Source organism: Callorhinus ursinus, unplaced genomic scaffold, assembly GCF_003265705.2.
Source record: "Callorhinus ursinus isolate GAN/ISIS: 27379988/994484 unplaced genomic scaffold, GSC_fseal_2.0 scaffold47, whole genome shotgun sequence".
Taxonomy (NCBI): domain Eukaryota; kingdom Metazoa; phylum Chordata; class Mammalia; order Carnivora; family Otariidae; genus Callorhinus; species Callorhinus ursinus.
This window is the reverse complement of record NW_027397109.1, coordinates 9678570-9696953: the sequence shown is the minus strand read 5'-3', so window position 1 is coordinate 9696953 and position 18384 is coordinate 9678570. Positions and strand designations below refer to the sequence as shown.

General features: G+C 40.6%; 1 protein-coding gene across 3 annotated transcripts in view; it reads right to left on the bottom strand.

Annotated features, from left to right (window-relative positions):
- Window positions 1-18384, bottom strand: part of LOC112840070 (neuronal acetylcholine receptor subunit alpha-7) — a 119166-nt gene that overhangs the window by 18323 nt on the left and 82459 nt on the right. For 2 of the 3 annotated variants that reach the window (XM_073882538.1, XM_073882539.1), the window contains exon 5: window positions 3514-3593. In XM_073882538.1, coding sequence (XP_073738639.1) covers window positions 3514-3593 — 80 coding nt within the window. Of the gene's footprint in view, window positions 1-3513; window positions 3594-3956; window positions 4003-18384 lie in introns of those variants that run through there. The other variant, XM_073882540.1, reaches the window with a different exon arrangement.

The following is an 18384-nucleotide window of genomic DNA, read 5'->3' as shown; positions in this document are numbered from 1 at the left end:
ACGTAGGCTCCTGGGTCTCTAGACTTGAGTGCAACCAGAGAGGTCTTCACCCCCTCCTCCTCCTCCAAACTACAGCTAGACCTGTCCAGAATAAGCTTTTTTTTTTTTTTGAAAAATCTCTAGAAAGGAAGCTCAGCTGAAGCTCCACTGTCTTTTTAAAATTCACAGACAACACCATCATGCTCTGTTGAAGACAATTCTTAAGGATTTCTGGGCAAAGAATTAGAAGTTCTGTAAACTTGCTCCTACCATGTCTATGCATCTTCAAACTCTAATAGGAGAAAAGTAAAGAATGTACAAAACAATGCCAGAAAAACTGATAAAAATGATGAACGGTTTAGAAGCAGAATATAAAAGGGATGTGTGTGTGTGTGTGTGTGTGTGTGTGTGTGTGTGTGTGTGTGTGTGTCTGGTGAGGAGCAGGGTGGGCATTTCCTTAGGTTAAAAATTGAGAAAAAAAAATACTGGGGCACCTGGGTGGCTCAGTCAGTTAAGCATCTGCCTTCAGCTCAAGTCATGATCCCCAGGGTCCTTGGATCGAGCCCCGAGTCAGGCTCCCCACTCAGCAGTGAGTTTGCTTCTCCTTCTCCCTCTGCCCCTTCACATCCCCGGCTCAAGCTCTCTATCAAATGAATAAATACAGTCTTTAAAAAAGTTGAGAAAAATACTTGGTTATCTAGATATATATGTGGAGGATAATTTTAACTAGTTTAGATTTTAGATTAAGAACAAAGACTGCTAGGTTTAAGTTGAAGACAGTGCTTGGGCACAAGTGGGAGTTTCCACTGAAAAGAGTGACTTCCCCCTAAGACAAGTTGGAGGTGAATTTCTGGCAGGTTATGGAGAGAAGACCAGATAAGCCCCCTCCAGCAATTTATGCCCCTGTGCTCTTCCCTGCCCAGAAAAAGGCTTGAAGGCAGTGGAAGGCACAAAGAGCTAAGGGTGCACTCTGTTCCTGGGGACAGGGTCAGAGCTCCATATATTTTTGCTACTAAATTAAAAAAAAAAAATGAATGGAGGAAGGGACTCAGCAGCCTTGCAAACACGAACCCTCACCCCATAACCAAGCTGGGAAAGGATAAAAAAATGTCCTGTCCTCTCAAGTTCCTTTAAGTACCATGTCCAATGTTCATAAGAATACATGGATGCTGCCCTCCCATTAATGGGAGAGATCTCCCAAAACCCACACTAATTGTGGAAAATGTAACTCTATAACTGAATTATTCCATTTCCATGAAATAGCCAGAGAAAGAAAGTCTCTAGAGATGGAAAGCAGATCAGCAGTGGCCCGGGGCTGGCAGTAAGGGTGGGGATTAACTGCAGAACGGCAAAAGGGATCCTTTCGGGGTGATAAAAAATGTTCTAACCCTAGATTTTGGTAATGGTTGTACAACTGTGAATTTACTAAAAATCACTGAATCGTGTACTTAAAATGGGTGAACTGTATGATATGTAAATTATACAATAAACCTGTTAAAAATAAAAATATGAAATAGAAACATAATTTCATAACCAAGTCTCTATTTCAAATCCTGCACCCAAAACATTTTTTTTTTTTTGCCTGTACTTGGTTGCTTGAACAGAACAGCTTCCCAGATCAGTTTTCCATGACCCCAGGGCACAGGCTTGCTCCCCCAGGCCAGAGAGCTCCATAGGGCTCCTGCCAATGTAGGGGAGACTCCCACACTCACAGCACAACACACCCTGTCCTTCCCAGGCTCCTGGGGCCATGAAGGCTGGGACAAACGCAAGAAGCCCCAGAGGGGGCTGCTACACACAGGCGGCTTGGGGCTCAGGCCGCTTCTTGTAGCTAAAATAGCCTCAGCCCTCAAAACAATCTGCAGCACCATATTCTTGTATACCGATGACTGCTGGAGATCATTTTCTAAAATATCCCTCATAATAGAAACTGCAACTCACAGGCTGGGGAAAAAGAATGTATGGGTGTGTGATGGGAGCCTCATCCCGTAGCTTCCATCCCCCAGGGGCCTGCTGTTAGGCAGAAAACATGCTTGGGCTGGGGGAGGGGTGAAGGAACCAGGGAAGGAGCAAGGAAGCCCGAGTTTTCAGATGGAAAACCTGAAAATCTCTGGTTCTTCAGTCTATACAAGCATTATTGGGAGGTATCTGCCTTTGATGGGTTTAATCACTCATGCATTCATTTATGAACAGGTGGGCCAGGCACCTGGTTGATTAGTGGTGGTTCTAAGGTGTGTAAACACAGAATCTGCCCACGGGACGCTTCTCATCTGCTAATGAGGAAGAATGTGTAAGTAACAACTAAGAAGACAAAGCCAGTTTTGCTGTGTGCTGTGAAATGAAGATGTGAGACTGGGGTTCACTGCAGCAGAAAGGCAGTGTGTATGTGTGTGGGGGGGTATGTGTGGTGTGTAGTGTGTGTATGCAGGGGTTGTGGTTGGTGTGTGAATGTGTGCAGGAGGTATGCATGTGGGGTGTATATGTGGTGTGTGTGGAGGATAGCAGGTGTGTGTATATGGTGTGGGGTGTGTGTGTGTGGTGTGTAGAATATGTATGTGGGGGATGTGGTTGGTGTGTGAATGTGTGTGGATTTGTGGGGGGGGAGGTATGGATGTGGGGTGTATATGTTGGGGGTGTGTGTGATGTATAATGTGTGTGTATGGTGTGTAATGTGTGTGTCAGGGGGGAGTGGTAGGTATGTGGATATGGTGTGGGGTGTGTGTGTGTTTATGTTGGTGTTGAGGTGGGAGTTGGCTGCAGACTGCCTGGGACCAGGAAGTTAAACAGTTGCAGTGGGGGAGATAATCTTGGAAAAGAACATGTGAAAAAATCATCCTAAAGATTTTTAAAACTCTGTTAATATCTGCCTCAAAGCATTTAAATGCAGGTTCCCTATGCTCTGTATTATTCAGTGAGCAGCCCAGGGCCCAGTGAATTCAGAGAAATGAGGGGCTGGTGGGAAAAAAAAAATCAATCCCAAGAAGCAGTTAACCATCAGCTGGTTGCAAAGGAGAGAAGCTCAGTCAGGAATAAGGCACTAATGAGCCCCACTTTGAAACCACTTGCTCTTATATTTAACACGCAAGTGCTCCTTCATGCACATCCTCAAGAAGCCAGCAAGTCCACCATCTCGCCCCCAGCACCTGGAGAGCAGCCCCTGCCAAGACACGCAGTCTGGCAGGAGAGGAAATGGCCAGCTGACATGGAGGAGGGAAAGGCTGGGGGGTTGCCTGCAGGCTGTAAGGAGAACTGGAAGTGACCTGAGGAGGGAGACTTGCTTTAGCTGTGGATTAACTTTAAAGAACACTTGACACACAATAAGGACAATGACACATGAGCCATGACTCCAAGACAAAAAAGAGGAAGATGGTATTGTCATGTTCAGGAAATATTTGCAAGCACAGAGGGGAAGAAAGCAGGAGGCGTTGGGTGTGAATGAGGCAACGGATGCCCCACATGCGTGCGAGCACCATTGGTCTGGCACACTGAACTCGCTTAAATTGTCTAACTATAGGACAAAGAAGTGGGTCTTACCTGGAGGCAGGTACTGGCAATGCCCAGAAGAATTAACTAACACGTTGGTGTGGAATGTGGCATCGAATCGCTCATCAGCACTAGAAACATGAGAAGGATTTCATGAGTCAGCACTGCCAGGTGGTAGATTTCCCGGGGCCCTTAGGTCTGTCCTGACTGCAGCAAGAATAGCTTTGGGAAGTGCCACTCTTTGTGCTCGGGTCATGCCGACACCATTTGCAACTGGCCTAGGAGATCTCAGAGCGCAGGCTGCTAGTGGCCAATGTCCACCCACCCCCATTTCATATGCACTATGATTTTCATATGCCCATAAAACAAAGTTTTCTTAGCAAAAGTTAAACCTGAAGACAATTTCATAGGACATCAGCTGATGAGACATTTCTATCTGTAGGAGATAAAGAGTGGGTAAAGCACTCTGTCACTGATCAGGGATTTTGACCCACCAGCTCCAAAGCTCCAGTTCCAGCTTCCTGAATGCACCTAATGCTTGGTTGGTGCTTAACCAATATATCTTGAGTGCCTGAACTGCAAGCACAGGAGGTGGCGGGGCACCAGCTGAGCCCAGAGGCATCCTGGGCTCCATGATTAGCAATGACAGGAAGGAGGCAGGTGAAGAGAGCAGAGTTAGGTACAGGTTTTAGACAGGTGCACCCCAGCCCCCTCCCTGCCCAAGTTCAGAACCTCCCACAGCCAGGAGTTACCAACTTGAACAAAGAGGGTAGAAGACACAAAACAGGAAAAAAGAACAACAACTAAAGCCAACAGCCCTTATTATCCATGTCTTTTATCTTCTGTATTCTGATGCTTTGCGGACCCTGGAGGAACTGTCCCCACTCCACTCCCAGGTTAGCCAGTTCCTAGAGACAGGAAACAACATGCTTACCAGTGCATCTCTCAATCCAGAGCCCATACCCCAGCCACCTCCTTTATCAGGGTTTCACACTCCAGCCCTCTATCCCTCTGCCCTAATAACCTGAGGGCCAGGTACCAAGTAACTAGGGACAGCCCCTATGACCCAGAGCCCACTGAAATTCTTCAAACTAACCAATCCTAACCCTGCTCACCCTGCCTTGCCAGTTCCAGTCCACGGAAACCACAACAAAGGCTCTTTCCCATCCAAGAAGATGCTGTCAACGAAAGGACTAAAAAATTGCTCCTTAAAAAAGTAATATCCTCACAGAAATTCAAGAGGACATTGCATCTAGTAATACAAAGAGCAATATGAAAGTTAAAATATGATTTATGAAATAAATTTTTATAAATGGGTGGGAGGTTTGGGGCTGAGAAGAATCAGAGACAAAATGTAGGACAGAAATGAGGAAAGCCCCCAGAGTACAAGACCAGAGGAACTCACTGGACAGATGCTGAAGAGACAAAAGGGCGGGAGATAATCACCCAAGAAATCACACAGAGACATGCTAGAACTGAAAGAAACTAGTCAAGCAGGAAGGCCAAGTGAGGCACTTTCACAAACGTTAGGGGCTCAGAGGGCTTGTGTCCCACGTATATTTTCTCGGTCATGGATTTGAGGATGAGCTCTAGGAAAATTAGGGTGAATACTGAAAAAAGAAGAAATAAACTCTTGGACTAAACCTGGGGATCAAGAAAATGTATTTTCATGATGAGCTGTGCAGTGGGCCTAGAAAAGGCGGGGGTGGGGGACGTTCCCAAATTATAGCAAGAGATGAGGAGTCTCTGAGGAGAGCGAAGTAGATTCAGAGCAAGAGAGAAGAGAAATAAGCTGGAAAACACCATGCATTCTATCAAGGACGCATTTTTAAAAATTACTGTAATAAAAAAGAAAAAATATCAACCAGACACTTCGGGGGGAAGAAAACCTATACAAAAAAGCCAGGGTTTGACTACGAAACAAAAACGTGATGAAGTGCAGAGGAAGAAGGAGGGGAGAGAGACTAAGCGACCAGAAACGGATAATCCTTTGAGATGAAGGACACTCCTACCTCCTTACTTGCAAGCACGCACAGGCAGAGAGAGGAGGAGACAGGGTCAAGATGCAAATATTCTTTGCTTGATTGTGGTCTGTACCCAACTTTCTCCATGAATCACATGATAAAGAGTGACTGAGCACAAAACAGCTGAACGTGTGGACCTTCACAAAATCGCTCTAGATCAAACCACAATTTTCAAACCAGGTTCTCTGGAACCCTGAGATTCTCTGGGTGTGCTCTGGGGTTTCTGCACCTGTGGATTCCGATATTCTCTTTTCCTTGTAGTCTAAAAGGCTAATAAAAGTCCAAACACACTCAAATGACTTTTGGAAAATTCTACCTCTTCAGACCAGATGACCAATGGATTACTACATGTGGCCCATTTAACTCCTTTTTTGGCTGAAAGTTAGGCTAAAACTTCTCTTGCCATGCCTGTGCATATCTTTGAACCTCTTGTAAATGAGTCACCCAGTAAAGTTTCAGTTTTGCACTGCTTTTTTTAAAAATCCACATTTGAGCCTACAATTCCAGCATAGACGCTGGACCCCACCTCATAGCACCTGATCTCACCACTGCAACAACTGAAACTGTCTTGTGACACATGACACAGGATGCATGGTTTTGCTTATTTTAAGCTTGGGTTTCTTCTTGTCTGATTTTTACATTTATAACAAAGACTGTGAGCATCTGTTAGATCAGTGACTTAATTCTGGAAGGGAAAAAAAAAAAAAAAAAGAATTCCTCCCAGCTCTTCCTCCACACACTTGGATCAATTTAATTGAAGAGACTCTTGAGATCACAAGACAAATGAGTAAAAGCAAGATAAAAATCGGTTTCCATTAGCAACAGTTTACCTGTGCGACTCACTGATTTCTAAATACAGTTCAACCAAAACAGAATATTGAGATAAACAGAACTGTAACACTGTTATCCTTATCAACATGCAAATCTTAATATTCATTTTGGCAGACTTAGAGTTCTTTGCTATTTTATACATCAATGATATAAAAGTAAACTGCTGTAATAATTGTACGCTAATACCACTTATCTGTTTCGGCCATTAGAGCTGGAGATAAGGTTTGTTTGCAGAAGGGCTCTATTCTTAAAAACTGAGACTGAAACCTGAGTGGCCCCAAACCAGCCATGACACGGGAGGTAACAGTACCAGCTGCTTGTCTCGGGGCCCAGCACTAGGTGCACCGTGCAGTGATGTACAACAGGAGCCAGGGGATAGCAAGCATGAGGCCGTGTGATAATACAGCCTTGCAGCCGGCACACACAGATAACCCTGGGAGCTGGGGTGCGTCCACAGGACTCGGTTCACTCCTCCTTCTGTTCTGGTGAGCATGTGAAACTTTCTGTATTTAACAGTTTGAATATATATACTGTTTATGTACTTAAGATCCTTTTTGACGACTCAGGCATGTGGCCACTTCATTTTGTTCAACAGCTCCTCTCTCCAGCTGCCTGGGTCCTTGTCCAGCCAGCAAAGAACAGACAATTGGTGTGGGAACTCTGATTGGGCAACAAAGGGCAATGAGGCCTTGTCACTGAAAAGTGACCATGGAGAGGAGGGATATTTAGCCCAATTATTCAGGGTGCAGATCCTAATATCCTTCGTGGAATGGTCAGAAAGAAAGGGCAACTGGACAGGCTCTAAAGATGGGCATAATTCCAGCAGGCAGAAAGGAAGGTTGGTGTATCCCCAGCAGAATGCATGGTCCAATCACATGCCTGGAGGTAAACTAGACAGAGAGAAACTTCATGAAGGTGTGGTTTGCCTGGACGCTAGGGTGAATGAGGTGTTGCCCCAACACCTTACATTAGCACTTGCCTTAGCAGGAAGGCCAGCATCATGGCTTGAGAGAAAACCATGGGTGGCCATGGGTGCAGGATCCAGGGTTCAATGCTTATGGATTAACTGCAAGCTGTGCTTTCAGAAATCAGTGAAGGCACAGGCACGCAGAAGTGAACCTGGGGTCTGCGATTAGATTTCTTCCTGTTCTCCATCCCCCTGGAGCTCATGCACTGCTTGGTTGCACCCCAGCTCCTGACTCTGGAAGCAGAGCCTCTGAACCCAGCTCAGTGCAGCTTCCTGCTCAGCTTGCCCTGTAGCACTGACCCCCACTGCCGAGCCTGGAGGAGCTCAGCCCTAAGCCAGGGAAAAGAAAGTGACCATGCCACTCACAGCATCATCTGGCTCTGAGTCCAGCTGTCAGTGCCCTGAGAGAAAAGAACAGGGTGGCTAGCCATCAAGGATGCCCAGAAAGACCAACGCCCAACAGGACACATGCTCACTAAACCAAAACTCTGCATAGAGGTAATGCTGAAAGATTAGGAAAAAAAAAATCCAGGGTCACCCTGCTGTAACAAAGAGGGCACTGGGTGTATGGGCTCATGAGGACTCTAATGAATAAGGACTTGTATGCAGCCCATCCTGTCCCCTCTGAGCTCACATAGTCCTTTAAAGAGAAACAGAAAAGCAGAAGAGAAGAAAAATGATCTCAACTGTTCTCACCACAAAATGAAATAATGATTATGTGATGTGATAGAGGTGTTAGCTAATGCTACAGCGGTAATCATATTGCAATATACACATGTATCAAATTAACATGCTGCACACACTATACTTACATTAGGTTATATGTCAATTATATATCAATACAAAATAATAAAATTAAAATGTTTGAAGGGAGAAAAAAAGTAAAGGAGGAAGACAGAGAGAGCCAATCTTTCTTAAAAGACAGTGATTTAAGGTATCATTTATATTAAATCTCTTTAAAAAAAAGCTGTCAATTACATGCTAAGACACCTCTGATGTAAGGTATGCCTAGATGTCAGAGGGAAAACAGTCTGTTTAAAATAGAGGCATGGGGTGGCTGGGTGATAGACACTGGCGAGGGTATATGCTATGGTGAGCGCTGTGAATTGTGCAAGACTATTGAATCACAGACCTGTACCTCTGAAACAAATAATACATTATATGTTTAAAAAAAAGAAGAAGATAGTAGGAAGGGAAAAATGAAGAGGGGAAATCAGAGGGGGAGATGAACCATGAGAGACTATGGACTCTGAGAAACAAACTGAGGGTTCTAGAGGGGAGGGAGGTAGGGGGATGGGTTAGCCTGGTGATGGGTATTATTAAAGAGGGCATGTTCTGCATGGAGCACTGGGTGTTATACTCAAACAATGAATCATGGAACACTACATCAAAAACTAATGATGTAATGTATGGTGATGAACATAACTAATAATAAAATAAAATAAAATAAAATAAAATAAAATAGATGATTTTTGTTTCAAAAGAAAGTAATGAGTCCTCTTTCTGGATACTTTGATTTAGTTCTGTATTTTAATCTAAGATGTTAAGGGTCTACAACCAGCATTGTGTCCAGTCATAGTCCATGAACAAAAAGTCTTGAGCAGAACTGAAATTTTATGGTCATTTCTACCTGTCAGAGATCCCAGGAGGCAGATATCTGGGCATCAGCAGGAGGCTTCCAGAGGAATGTATGCAAGATCCTTCCTTTATCCACCAATTTACATGTTAGGTGGCATATAACATGGATGTTATTATTTTTTTTAAAGATTTTATTTATTATTTGACAGAGAGAGACACAGCCAAAGAGGGAACACAAGGGAGGTGGGGGGAGAGGGAGAAGCAGGCTTCCTGCTGAGCAGGGAGCCTGATGTGGGGCTCGATCCCAGGACCCTAGGATTATGACCTGAGCCGAAGGCAGATGCCCAACGACTGAGCCACCCAGGCGCCCCACATGGATGTTATTATAACAATTGAATGTAACATTGGATGGATTATAATAATGTTATAAATAGGATAATATTATCACAGTAGTGATAAGTTTATGAGCTCCCTATTTTGTTCCTTGAACTGTATGACTATCCCTGACCTAGTATAATATCTTTTTTTTTTTTTAGAGAGAGAAAGAGAGAGGGTGGCAGGAAGGGCAGAGGGAGTGGGAAAAAGAATCCCAAGCAGGCTGTGTGTTCAGCACAGAGACCGATGCGGGGCTTGATCTCAAGACCATGAGATCATGACCTGAGCCAGAATCAAGGACCAGATGCCCAACTGACTGAGCCACCCTGAACCCCTAGTATAATATTATCTTAATCACTATGACATAATGAAAATGTTGGTATTTAGCAGAGTGAGGCCCCCAACTTCGTTCTTTTGTTTAAACGTTGTATTACCTATCCTTGACCCTTCACTCATCACTGTAAATTTTAGGATCCACTTGTCCAGTCCCACAAAGACCTTGTTGAGACTTCAGTTGGAATCAGATTAAATTTACGGAACAGTTTGGGAAAATTGGACATCTTTGTGATACTGAGTTTTCCCAGAATTAAATATGATATAATCCATCCTTTGTTTTGGTCTTTCTTATGTTTATTTATTAGTAATTTTTACCACTTGCAGATATTGGAAATAAAATTTGTTAAATTACATTTTCTAATTGTCACAAGGGTAAAGAAATACATTCAATATTTTTACACTTGTTTTGTATCCAAGATATTTTGTCGAGATAGTCTCTAAGGAGTTCTTTTTAATGTAAAAAAAATCACAGTTTATGAATGATGGTAATTTAGTTTATTCCTTTCTAATCCTTGATATTTTATCACTTTGCTTTTATTACTACTTAGATTCATACTATTATTAAGATATGTGATGACAACGGGTATCCTTATTTTGTTGCACATACAGAAACTTCTAATGTTTCAGCATTAAATGGGCCTTTGGTAAAGACCTTACATCAGCTGAAATCAAGTTTTATTCTATTTCACAAATGGGTATCAAATACAGTCAGTTGATTTTTCTCCACTTACCAAGATGATCACATGAGAATGAATTATACAAATGGATTTTTCTAAAGTTAAACAACACTTGTATTTCTAATAGAAAACTACATTTGATTGGATTTGTTTTTAATTATTGCTAGATTTAGTGAACTAATATTTTAGTTAAAGATTTATACCTGTATGTTCATAAGTGACATTGTACATTAGGTGGAACTTGACTATAAATCCCACCTTTTCTGATTTCTTTTTCAAAACATGTCAATCCAGAGAATGAAAAGGCAAGCTTCAGACAGGGAGAAAATATTTGAAAAAGACATACCTAATAAAGATTATTACCCCAAAATATACAAACAACTCTTGAAATTTAACAATAAGGATAAAAATAACCTGATTTTAAAATGAGCATGGGGCACCTGGGTGGTGTTAAGTGTCTGCCTTTGGCTCAGGTCATGATTGCAGGGTCCTGGGATCAAGCCCCAAGTTGGGCTCTCTGCTCAGCAGGAGCTTGCTTGCCCTCTCCCTACCACTTCCCCTGCTTGTACTCTCTCTCTGACAAATAAATAAATAAAATCTTTAAAAAAAAATGAGCCAAAATCTGAACAGACACTTCAGCAAAGATATACAGATGTCAAATAAGCATAAGAAAAGATTCTCCACATCATATGTCATTAGAGAAATGCAAATGGGTTTTGGCCAACCTTTTAGATTGGCCAAAATCCAGAACACTGACAACACCAAATACTGATAAAGATATGGAACAACAAGCACTCTGATTCATTACTGATGGGAATACAAAATGGTACATACAGCCACTTTGGAAGACAGTTGGTCAATTTTTTACAAAACTAAACATACTCTTACCATACAATCCAACAATCCAACAATCACACTCCTTGGTATTTACCCAAAGGAGCTGAAAACTTAGGTACACAAAAATCTGCACATGGATATTTATAGCAGCTTTATCCATAATTCCTAAAACTTGGAAGCAACAAGATGTCCTTCAGTAGGTGACTGGATAAATCAACTGTGATACATCCAGACGATGGAAAATTATTCAGTAATAAAAAGAAATGAACTAACAAGCCATAAAAAGACATGGAGGAACTTTAAATGCTTATTACTAGGTGAAAGAGGCCAATATAAAAAGGCTGTATGTATATGATTCCAACTATATGATATTCCAGAAAAGGCAAAACTATGGAGACAGTAAAAAGGTCACTGTCTACCAGGGGTTGTGGTGAGGGAGGGATAAATAGATGGAGCAGAATGTTTTTAGGGCAGTAAAACTACTCTGTATGATATAACAATGGCGGGTATATGGTATTACACATTTGTCCCAACCCAGAGAATGTACATCGAAAGTGAACCCTAATGTAAACTATGGACTTAGGTGATAATGATGTGTCAGTGTAGGTTCATCAATTATATCAAATGTCCCACTCTGATGTGGGGAGGTTGAGCATGTATAGGGGCAGGGGATATAGGGAAAAAATCTCTGTCTCTTCCACTCAATTATGCTGTGAACATAAACCTGCTCCAAAAAATAAAGTCTATTTTTAAGAAATATATATTGATTCAATCTTATCTATTTTTTTCTATTTTTGTCTAGAACCAGCTTCTGTTTTTCCAGAAAAAATTAATTCTGGCTAAATTTCCAAATTTATTGACATAAAGTTATCCATAATAGTCTCACTTGTTTTAAAACACCTGTCCATAGTTATAAACACTTTTTATTGCTTATAATCATTTGTTTGTATCTTCTTTATTTTCTTGATAATTATTCTCAGGTGTGTTCATTTTATTAGTTCTTTTTAAAACCAGCTTATTGGAGCATGTAGGTGGTTCAGTCAGTTAAGTGTCTGCTTTCAGCTCAGGTCATGATCCCAGCATCCTAGGATCGAGTCCCCCATTGGGCTCCCTGCTCAGCAGGGAGCCTGCTTCTCCCTCTCCCTCTGCCACTCCCCCTGCTTGTGTGCTCTCTCTCCCTCTATCAAATAAATAAAGTCTTAAAAAAAATAAATAGGGGCACCTGGGTGGCTCAGTCGTTAAGCATCTGCCTTCGGTTCAGGTCATGATCCCAGGATCCTGGGATCGAGCCCCGCATCGGGCTCCCTGCTCAGCAGGGAGCCTGCTTCTGTCTCCCTCTCCCACTTCCCCTGCTTGTGTTCCCTCTCTCGCTGTGTCTCTCTCTGTCCAATGAATAAATAAAATCTTTAAAAATAAATAAATAAATAAATAAATAAATAAAACCAGCTTATTCCTTCTTGATTTCTATTTTTCTTATTTAATGAATTTCTACTCTTTGTTCTTCCTTCCTTCTACTTAGGATTTATTCTCACTTCTTGAGATTGGTGATTAAATCACACATTTTCCTTTTTAAACCTTTTCTAATGTAAGCATTTAAAGCTATGTATTCCTCCTACACACCCACACACACAGGCACACAGAGAGAGAGACACACACACACTAAAGGTTTTTTTTATTCATATATATTTAGTTCTCCAGATGTTTATTTTTAGTATAACAAGGATAAATCTATTCCTGTATCTGTTGCTGTGTGTATCTCTATAAACTGTATCTATATTTATATATTGGGTAAGTCTTGTTAACTGTGTAGTTCAAAACTTAGATATCCTTATGCTTTTTACTTTTCTTCACCTATCAATTACTGAAAAAAGTACATCAAAATCTTCTACCATAATTACGGATTTGTCTGCCAATTTTCTTCATTTGTTTCAAAGATATTTTGTATTTAGTGCATACATGTGAGATTCATTATGTATTCTTAGAAATTGTTTCTTTTTTATCATTGACTTGGCCTTTAATTTTAATTGTATCTTCTTTTTCTTACAGTGTGTGTTGCGGTTTTTGGTTTTCTGTTTATTGGGTTTGTTTTGCTTTTTGTTCTTGTTTTTCTGTTGTAAACATAGCCATTCTCATTCCTGTTCCTCTTTGTCAGGTATATCTTCTCATTTTTTACTTTTTATTTTAATTAATGTGTTTGTTTTTTGTGTAAATGCTGTAGTTCCATTAGCTATATTTTTAAAAGTATATACAATATAGTTGGGAAATCTCAGTACTTTTAACCAGCTGCCTAATCCATTTACTTTTATCTTTTCTGTTGCTATGCTTGGTTTTATCTCTACTACTTAATTTTGTGCTTTTGATTTCTCTCTTTTGACTGCATTTTTTCCTCCTTTCTCTGGGTTTTTTTATGTTTTCCTTATTTTTCCCCCACTCTCTCTCCACCTGTTTGAAAGTTCACTATATTATTCTTACATTTCTAATGGTTCTTCTTACATTTTTAACATGTGTCTCTTACTCAAAACTGACCACTCCGTGGCCTGCCAGAGCAAAAATGGAGGGTTTTACCTCCACCTGCTATCCAAGTACCGCCTTCCATGTTATTATTTTCCAGCATCTTAACCTCTTTGTTTTTAATACCCCAAGTTCATCATTATTATTTTATGCATTCCATCTTGTTTATATTTACCTGAACTTTTTTTAAGACTTTATTTGAGAGAGAGAGAGACAGAGAGCATGTACGAGATGGGGGAGGGGCAAAGGGACAAGCAGGCTCCCCGCTGAGCAGGGAGCCCATCACAGGGGCTCCATCCCACAACCCTGAGATCATGACCTGAACCGAAGTCGGACCCTTAACCAATTGAGCCACCCAGGTGCCCTTATATTTACCTGAATTTTTAACCAACTGCTTTGCTTACCATTCCTTCTCAAACTTTGTTCCTAAATGTTCATTCTGGTAGTTTATTTAATAGTAGTCTTTCTGGTCATTTCCCACTTCATGGGAAACTCTTTTAGTCTGTTTTTCTGAAAATGTCTGATTTTGCCCCTCACATAAAAAAATGGTTTGGCTGGAGAAAGAATTCTAAGTTGATAATATTTTCTTTCAGTACTTAGTAGATACTTTCTCTCTCTCTCTTTTTTTACCCCCTAACTTCTACTGTGTCCTTTAAAAGGTCTACAGTCAAATTGTCATCTCTGTTAAGAAGCTGCCCTTTTTGTCTTCCCTTGTTCCCAGGATCTCCTTAGCTTTGGGTGTTCTGCAGCTTTTAGCAAAGTATGTCTAGGGGCTTGTTTCTTCCTATCTACCTCTCCTCAGGCTTGTTGTATGTCCTGAATCTGAGGATTTACGTTTTTCATCAATATTATTAAATTTTCAGCCATTCTTTCGGAACATGACTTCTGTTGGAAAAAAAAAAAGATATTGTGTTTCAGTGGAAAACTGCATCTTCTCTAACACACAATTCTGAGTTAGCCTTCGAGCTATTTAGCGGTTCTTTGTGAGCCGTAAGCAACTGATAGATGTATAAATTATATGTTGTCTGGTAGTGATTTAACTGGTAATGATTTGACTTTCTGTGCCCTGTAGATAAACAAGTTTTGTGTCCATCTATAATTTATCTCAACATTCCCAGTCCATATAAATTTGTCCTGATTTGATTTCTCCTTTGAACTGGTTCTAATATCTGCCTGGTTCCCTTGTGTTTTATGAGTAAAATAAATTCTTTAACATGTGTTCACTTTTTATATCTGTATACAAGTCACAATTTTATCTTTCTTCTGAAAATAATCTTTTAACACTTCTCCCACATTCTTTCTATTATTTCCTTCTATTGTACCAGCAAACATGTGTGGGAACACTAATCCTACAGAAGAGAGGAACCCATACTCCAAATCTTGCAGGATTAAGTACATGCTATCTGTTGGGTGGATTCATGCCTCCATATCTGTTTTCTGCATGACCTCAGACACACGGTACTTTATTATGATTATGATTATTTATTCCTATTTTTCCCTATTGGAAAATAGGAATAATAATAGTACCTTCTTCATAAGGCTGTTAATATATATAAAACTTCTGGACCAGGACATGGCACAGAGAAGCATCATAAATAGTGTTAGATATTTTTGCAACTGTTCACTATTCTTTCCTATTTTCATCTGTTTAGCTTGCTATGATTCATCTGGGAAATAGCATCTTCTTCAACTGTGCCTCATCTGATAATCAATGCTTTCACCAAGTTTTTAATTTTGATGGCTAAATTTCTCACTCTATTAATTTCACTTGACTTTTTAAAGCTGCTTTTTTAGAGGGTGTGCTGCTCTTTTCTTGTGTTTTCGATTCTTAATCATGTTTAATTATCTTAAAATTATTTTTTTATAATTTTTTAAGACTTTATTTATTCATTTGACAGAGAGAGACACAGCGAGAGAGGGAACACAAGCAGGGGGAGTGGGAGAGGGAGACGCAGGCCTCCCGCGGAGCAGGGAGCCCAATGCAGGGCTCGATCCCAGGACCCTGGGATCATGACCTGAGCCGAAGGCAGACGCTAAATGACTGAGCCACCCAGGCGCCCCTATCTTAAAATTATTTGTTAGTTTCTATTACCTAAGGTTTAGATCTAAATCTGTTGTTTGTCATGTTTACTATTTGCTCCAAGTGAGCTGTTTCTTTATAAGTTTTATAATTTTAATTTTCAACTCATCTTCAGCAGGGTGTGTGTGTGTTTGTGTGTGTGTGTTATAACGGAGTTCTGTCTTACTTTCTCTACTGCTTCATTCCTGGTAGTTTTGTACCATTTTCTGTAAGAACGAGAGCTCAGGATGCATAGATACAGCAACAGCATTGGTGGGAGAGGAGGCTGGGCAAGTGAGGGGAAAGTGGGGTAAAGAATCCTGTGGCTTTCTTCTCACAGCTGTACACCCCCCACTCCGGACACTTATCTACTTGTCATGCCCTGTACTAGTTGTCAGGCTGCAGAAAACTCTTGGTTCAAGCACAGATGTCCCACCCACAGAGCTTGAACAGGACATGTTGAAGCTTCTTGATGGGACAGACTGGAATGAACCTTCAGCCTTTTAGCCCCAAAAGGCAGCTTCTGCTGGCACATCCTAAAACAGGCAAGCTTCTTTTTCATCCTTCTGCACCGAGAAGTAAATGCTCTTTCAGTCCAGTTTCTCATTGAGAGCAGCATTTCCACAGCGGGCCAGCTTTCTCAGTTCCAACCCACCTTGTATGGGGCAAGAGAGAGGAAGCACCAGTATTACTTCTGCCTTGGCGGGTAATTAGTTTTGTGACACAGAACAGTTCATTGAACTCTCCAGGGCTCAACTGGGAAAGAGAGAGCTGATGGCCATTTTCCTAAGTCTGCTTGTAGCCTGGGCATTCCTTCTAGCAGTGTTTTAGGTAGCCCATATAAATCGATGTGAAGACGTCAATGAAATAAAAAGTAGTTTTTCATAACTATGTAACCTATGACATCCTTTCTGGCTCTAGATCTGTGAAACAAAGAGAGAAGAGGAAAAGCTAATCACCCCTCCCAGTGGAAAACAAAGTGTTAAAAGACTGTAAATCATATGCAGAAATTCACACGTGTGTGTGTGTGTGTGTGTGTGTGTGTGTGTAGAGAGTGACTGGAAAACACAATGGTAAAGGTAACAAAATCACACTTTGCCCACCTGTATTCCAGTGATCTCTGTGAGCTTAAGAAATGCCCACATAAATGGGGGCCCAGGTCCATGCTTAGGTAACTGGCTAAAAAGTGTCCACATTAATTTTTTAAGGGGGCTTTTCTCTTCAGATTCAAGACAGTAAAGAAATCCATCAACATTAATCTGAATGAATATGATGTCTAAATAAACTAAGCATATGCTTTCAAAGAATACCAAAAATACCACTTGCTAGGGTCTTATAAAAAAATGATAAAACAAAAACATTGTTTTTGTCTTTAAGAAGTCAATCTAAAGATTTCCTGCCCGTAATTATTTCCACCAAAAAACTGAAACAGGTTCATAATTAATTATAAACACCACACTTGGTTTAGAGTAAGTGGAATATAATACTGGGGGCCTAATTTTCTTTTCTTTTTTTTTTCTTTTTTCTTTTCCTTTCTTTTTTTGTTGAAATTATGCAAAGTTTAGGCCAAAGAGGTAAAATAAAAAAAGCTGTTGGGAATGAAGTGGACCTATTTTCTTTATGAGTAAACCAAGTTGGTATAACATGCTTGGAAAGAAATTTCACAAAATATAATAAGAGCATTTAGGAGCCTTAAAAATTCCATGTTTTGTCTGGAAAGTTACCTAAGATTAAAACAATTATGGTCACATATGTTTATTACTATTTTGATAGAATAAAAAATAGAGCTCAGACAGTTATAGAAAGACAGAACATCACCTATTTACTATGGACTGATTTGTGTCCTCCCATCCCCAAAATCCACCTATTGAATCCCTAACCCCCAAAGTGAATGTATTTGAACATAGAGCTTAAAGGCTTAAGGGAGGTAATTAAGGTCAGATGAAGTAATAAGGATGAGGCCCTAGTCCTATAGGACTGGCAGCCTTAGAAGAAGAAGGAGAGATCTCTCTTTCCATCTCCCTTCCCTGTGAGGTCCCTGTGTGTTCCATTTGTCTACTACCTTCCAAACTGGGTACTTGAGAAGCAGCAATGGGCACAGACTAAAAGAAAAAAGAAAAAAGCCCTGAGAAAAGCCTGCTCTATCTAGCCCAGTGACCAGAAGGGCAACAGGGAGACAGAAAAATTTTAGACAATATCCATGTATCAGCTAAACACCAAAGAAGAAAATAATGTTCCATCACCAACCCTATCAGCAACAGCCAAGTGAGGACTCTAGATTTCCAACCAAATATACCAGGAAGATAGTGGCCAAAAAAGCAAGAATGACTATATTATTATCAGATAAAATAGACATTAGAGGACAGAAAATTACAAAGGGCAGACATAAATTTAAACATTGATAAGGACTCAATCCACCAAAAAGACACAGTAATCATATGTTCTTTCCCACAAACAAGTTGCAGAGTATGTGAACCAAAAACAGATGGAAGTGAAAAAAAGGAAGAGACAAACAGTTATAGCTGGAGACTTCAACACTCCTCCCTCAACAATGGAAGCCAGGACAAATAGACATAAAACCAGCGAGGATACAAAAAAACTTAACACACCCTCAACCAAAAGGACCTAACGGAGAGAAAACCCTTCCCCCAACAACAGCAAAAACACATTCTTTTCTTTTCTTTTCTTTCTTTCTTTTTCTTTCTTTCTTTCTTTCTTTCTTTCTTT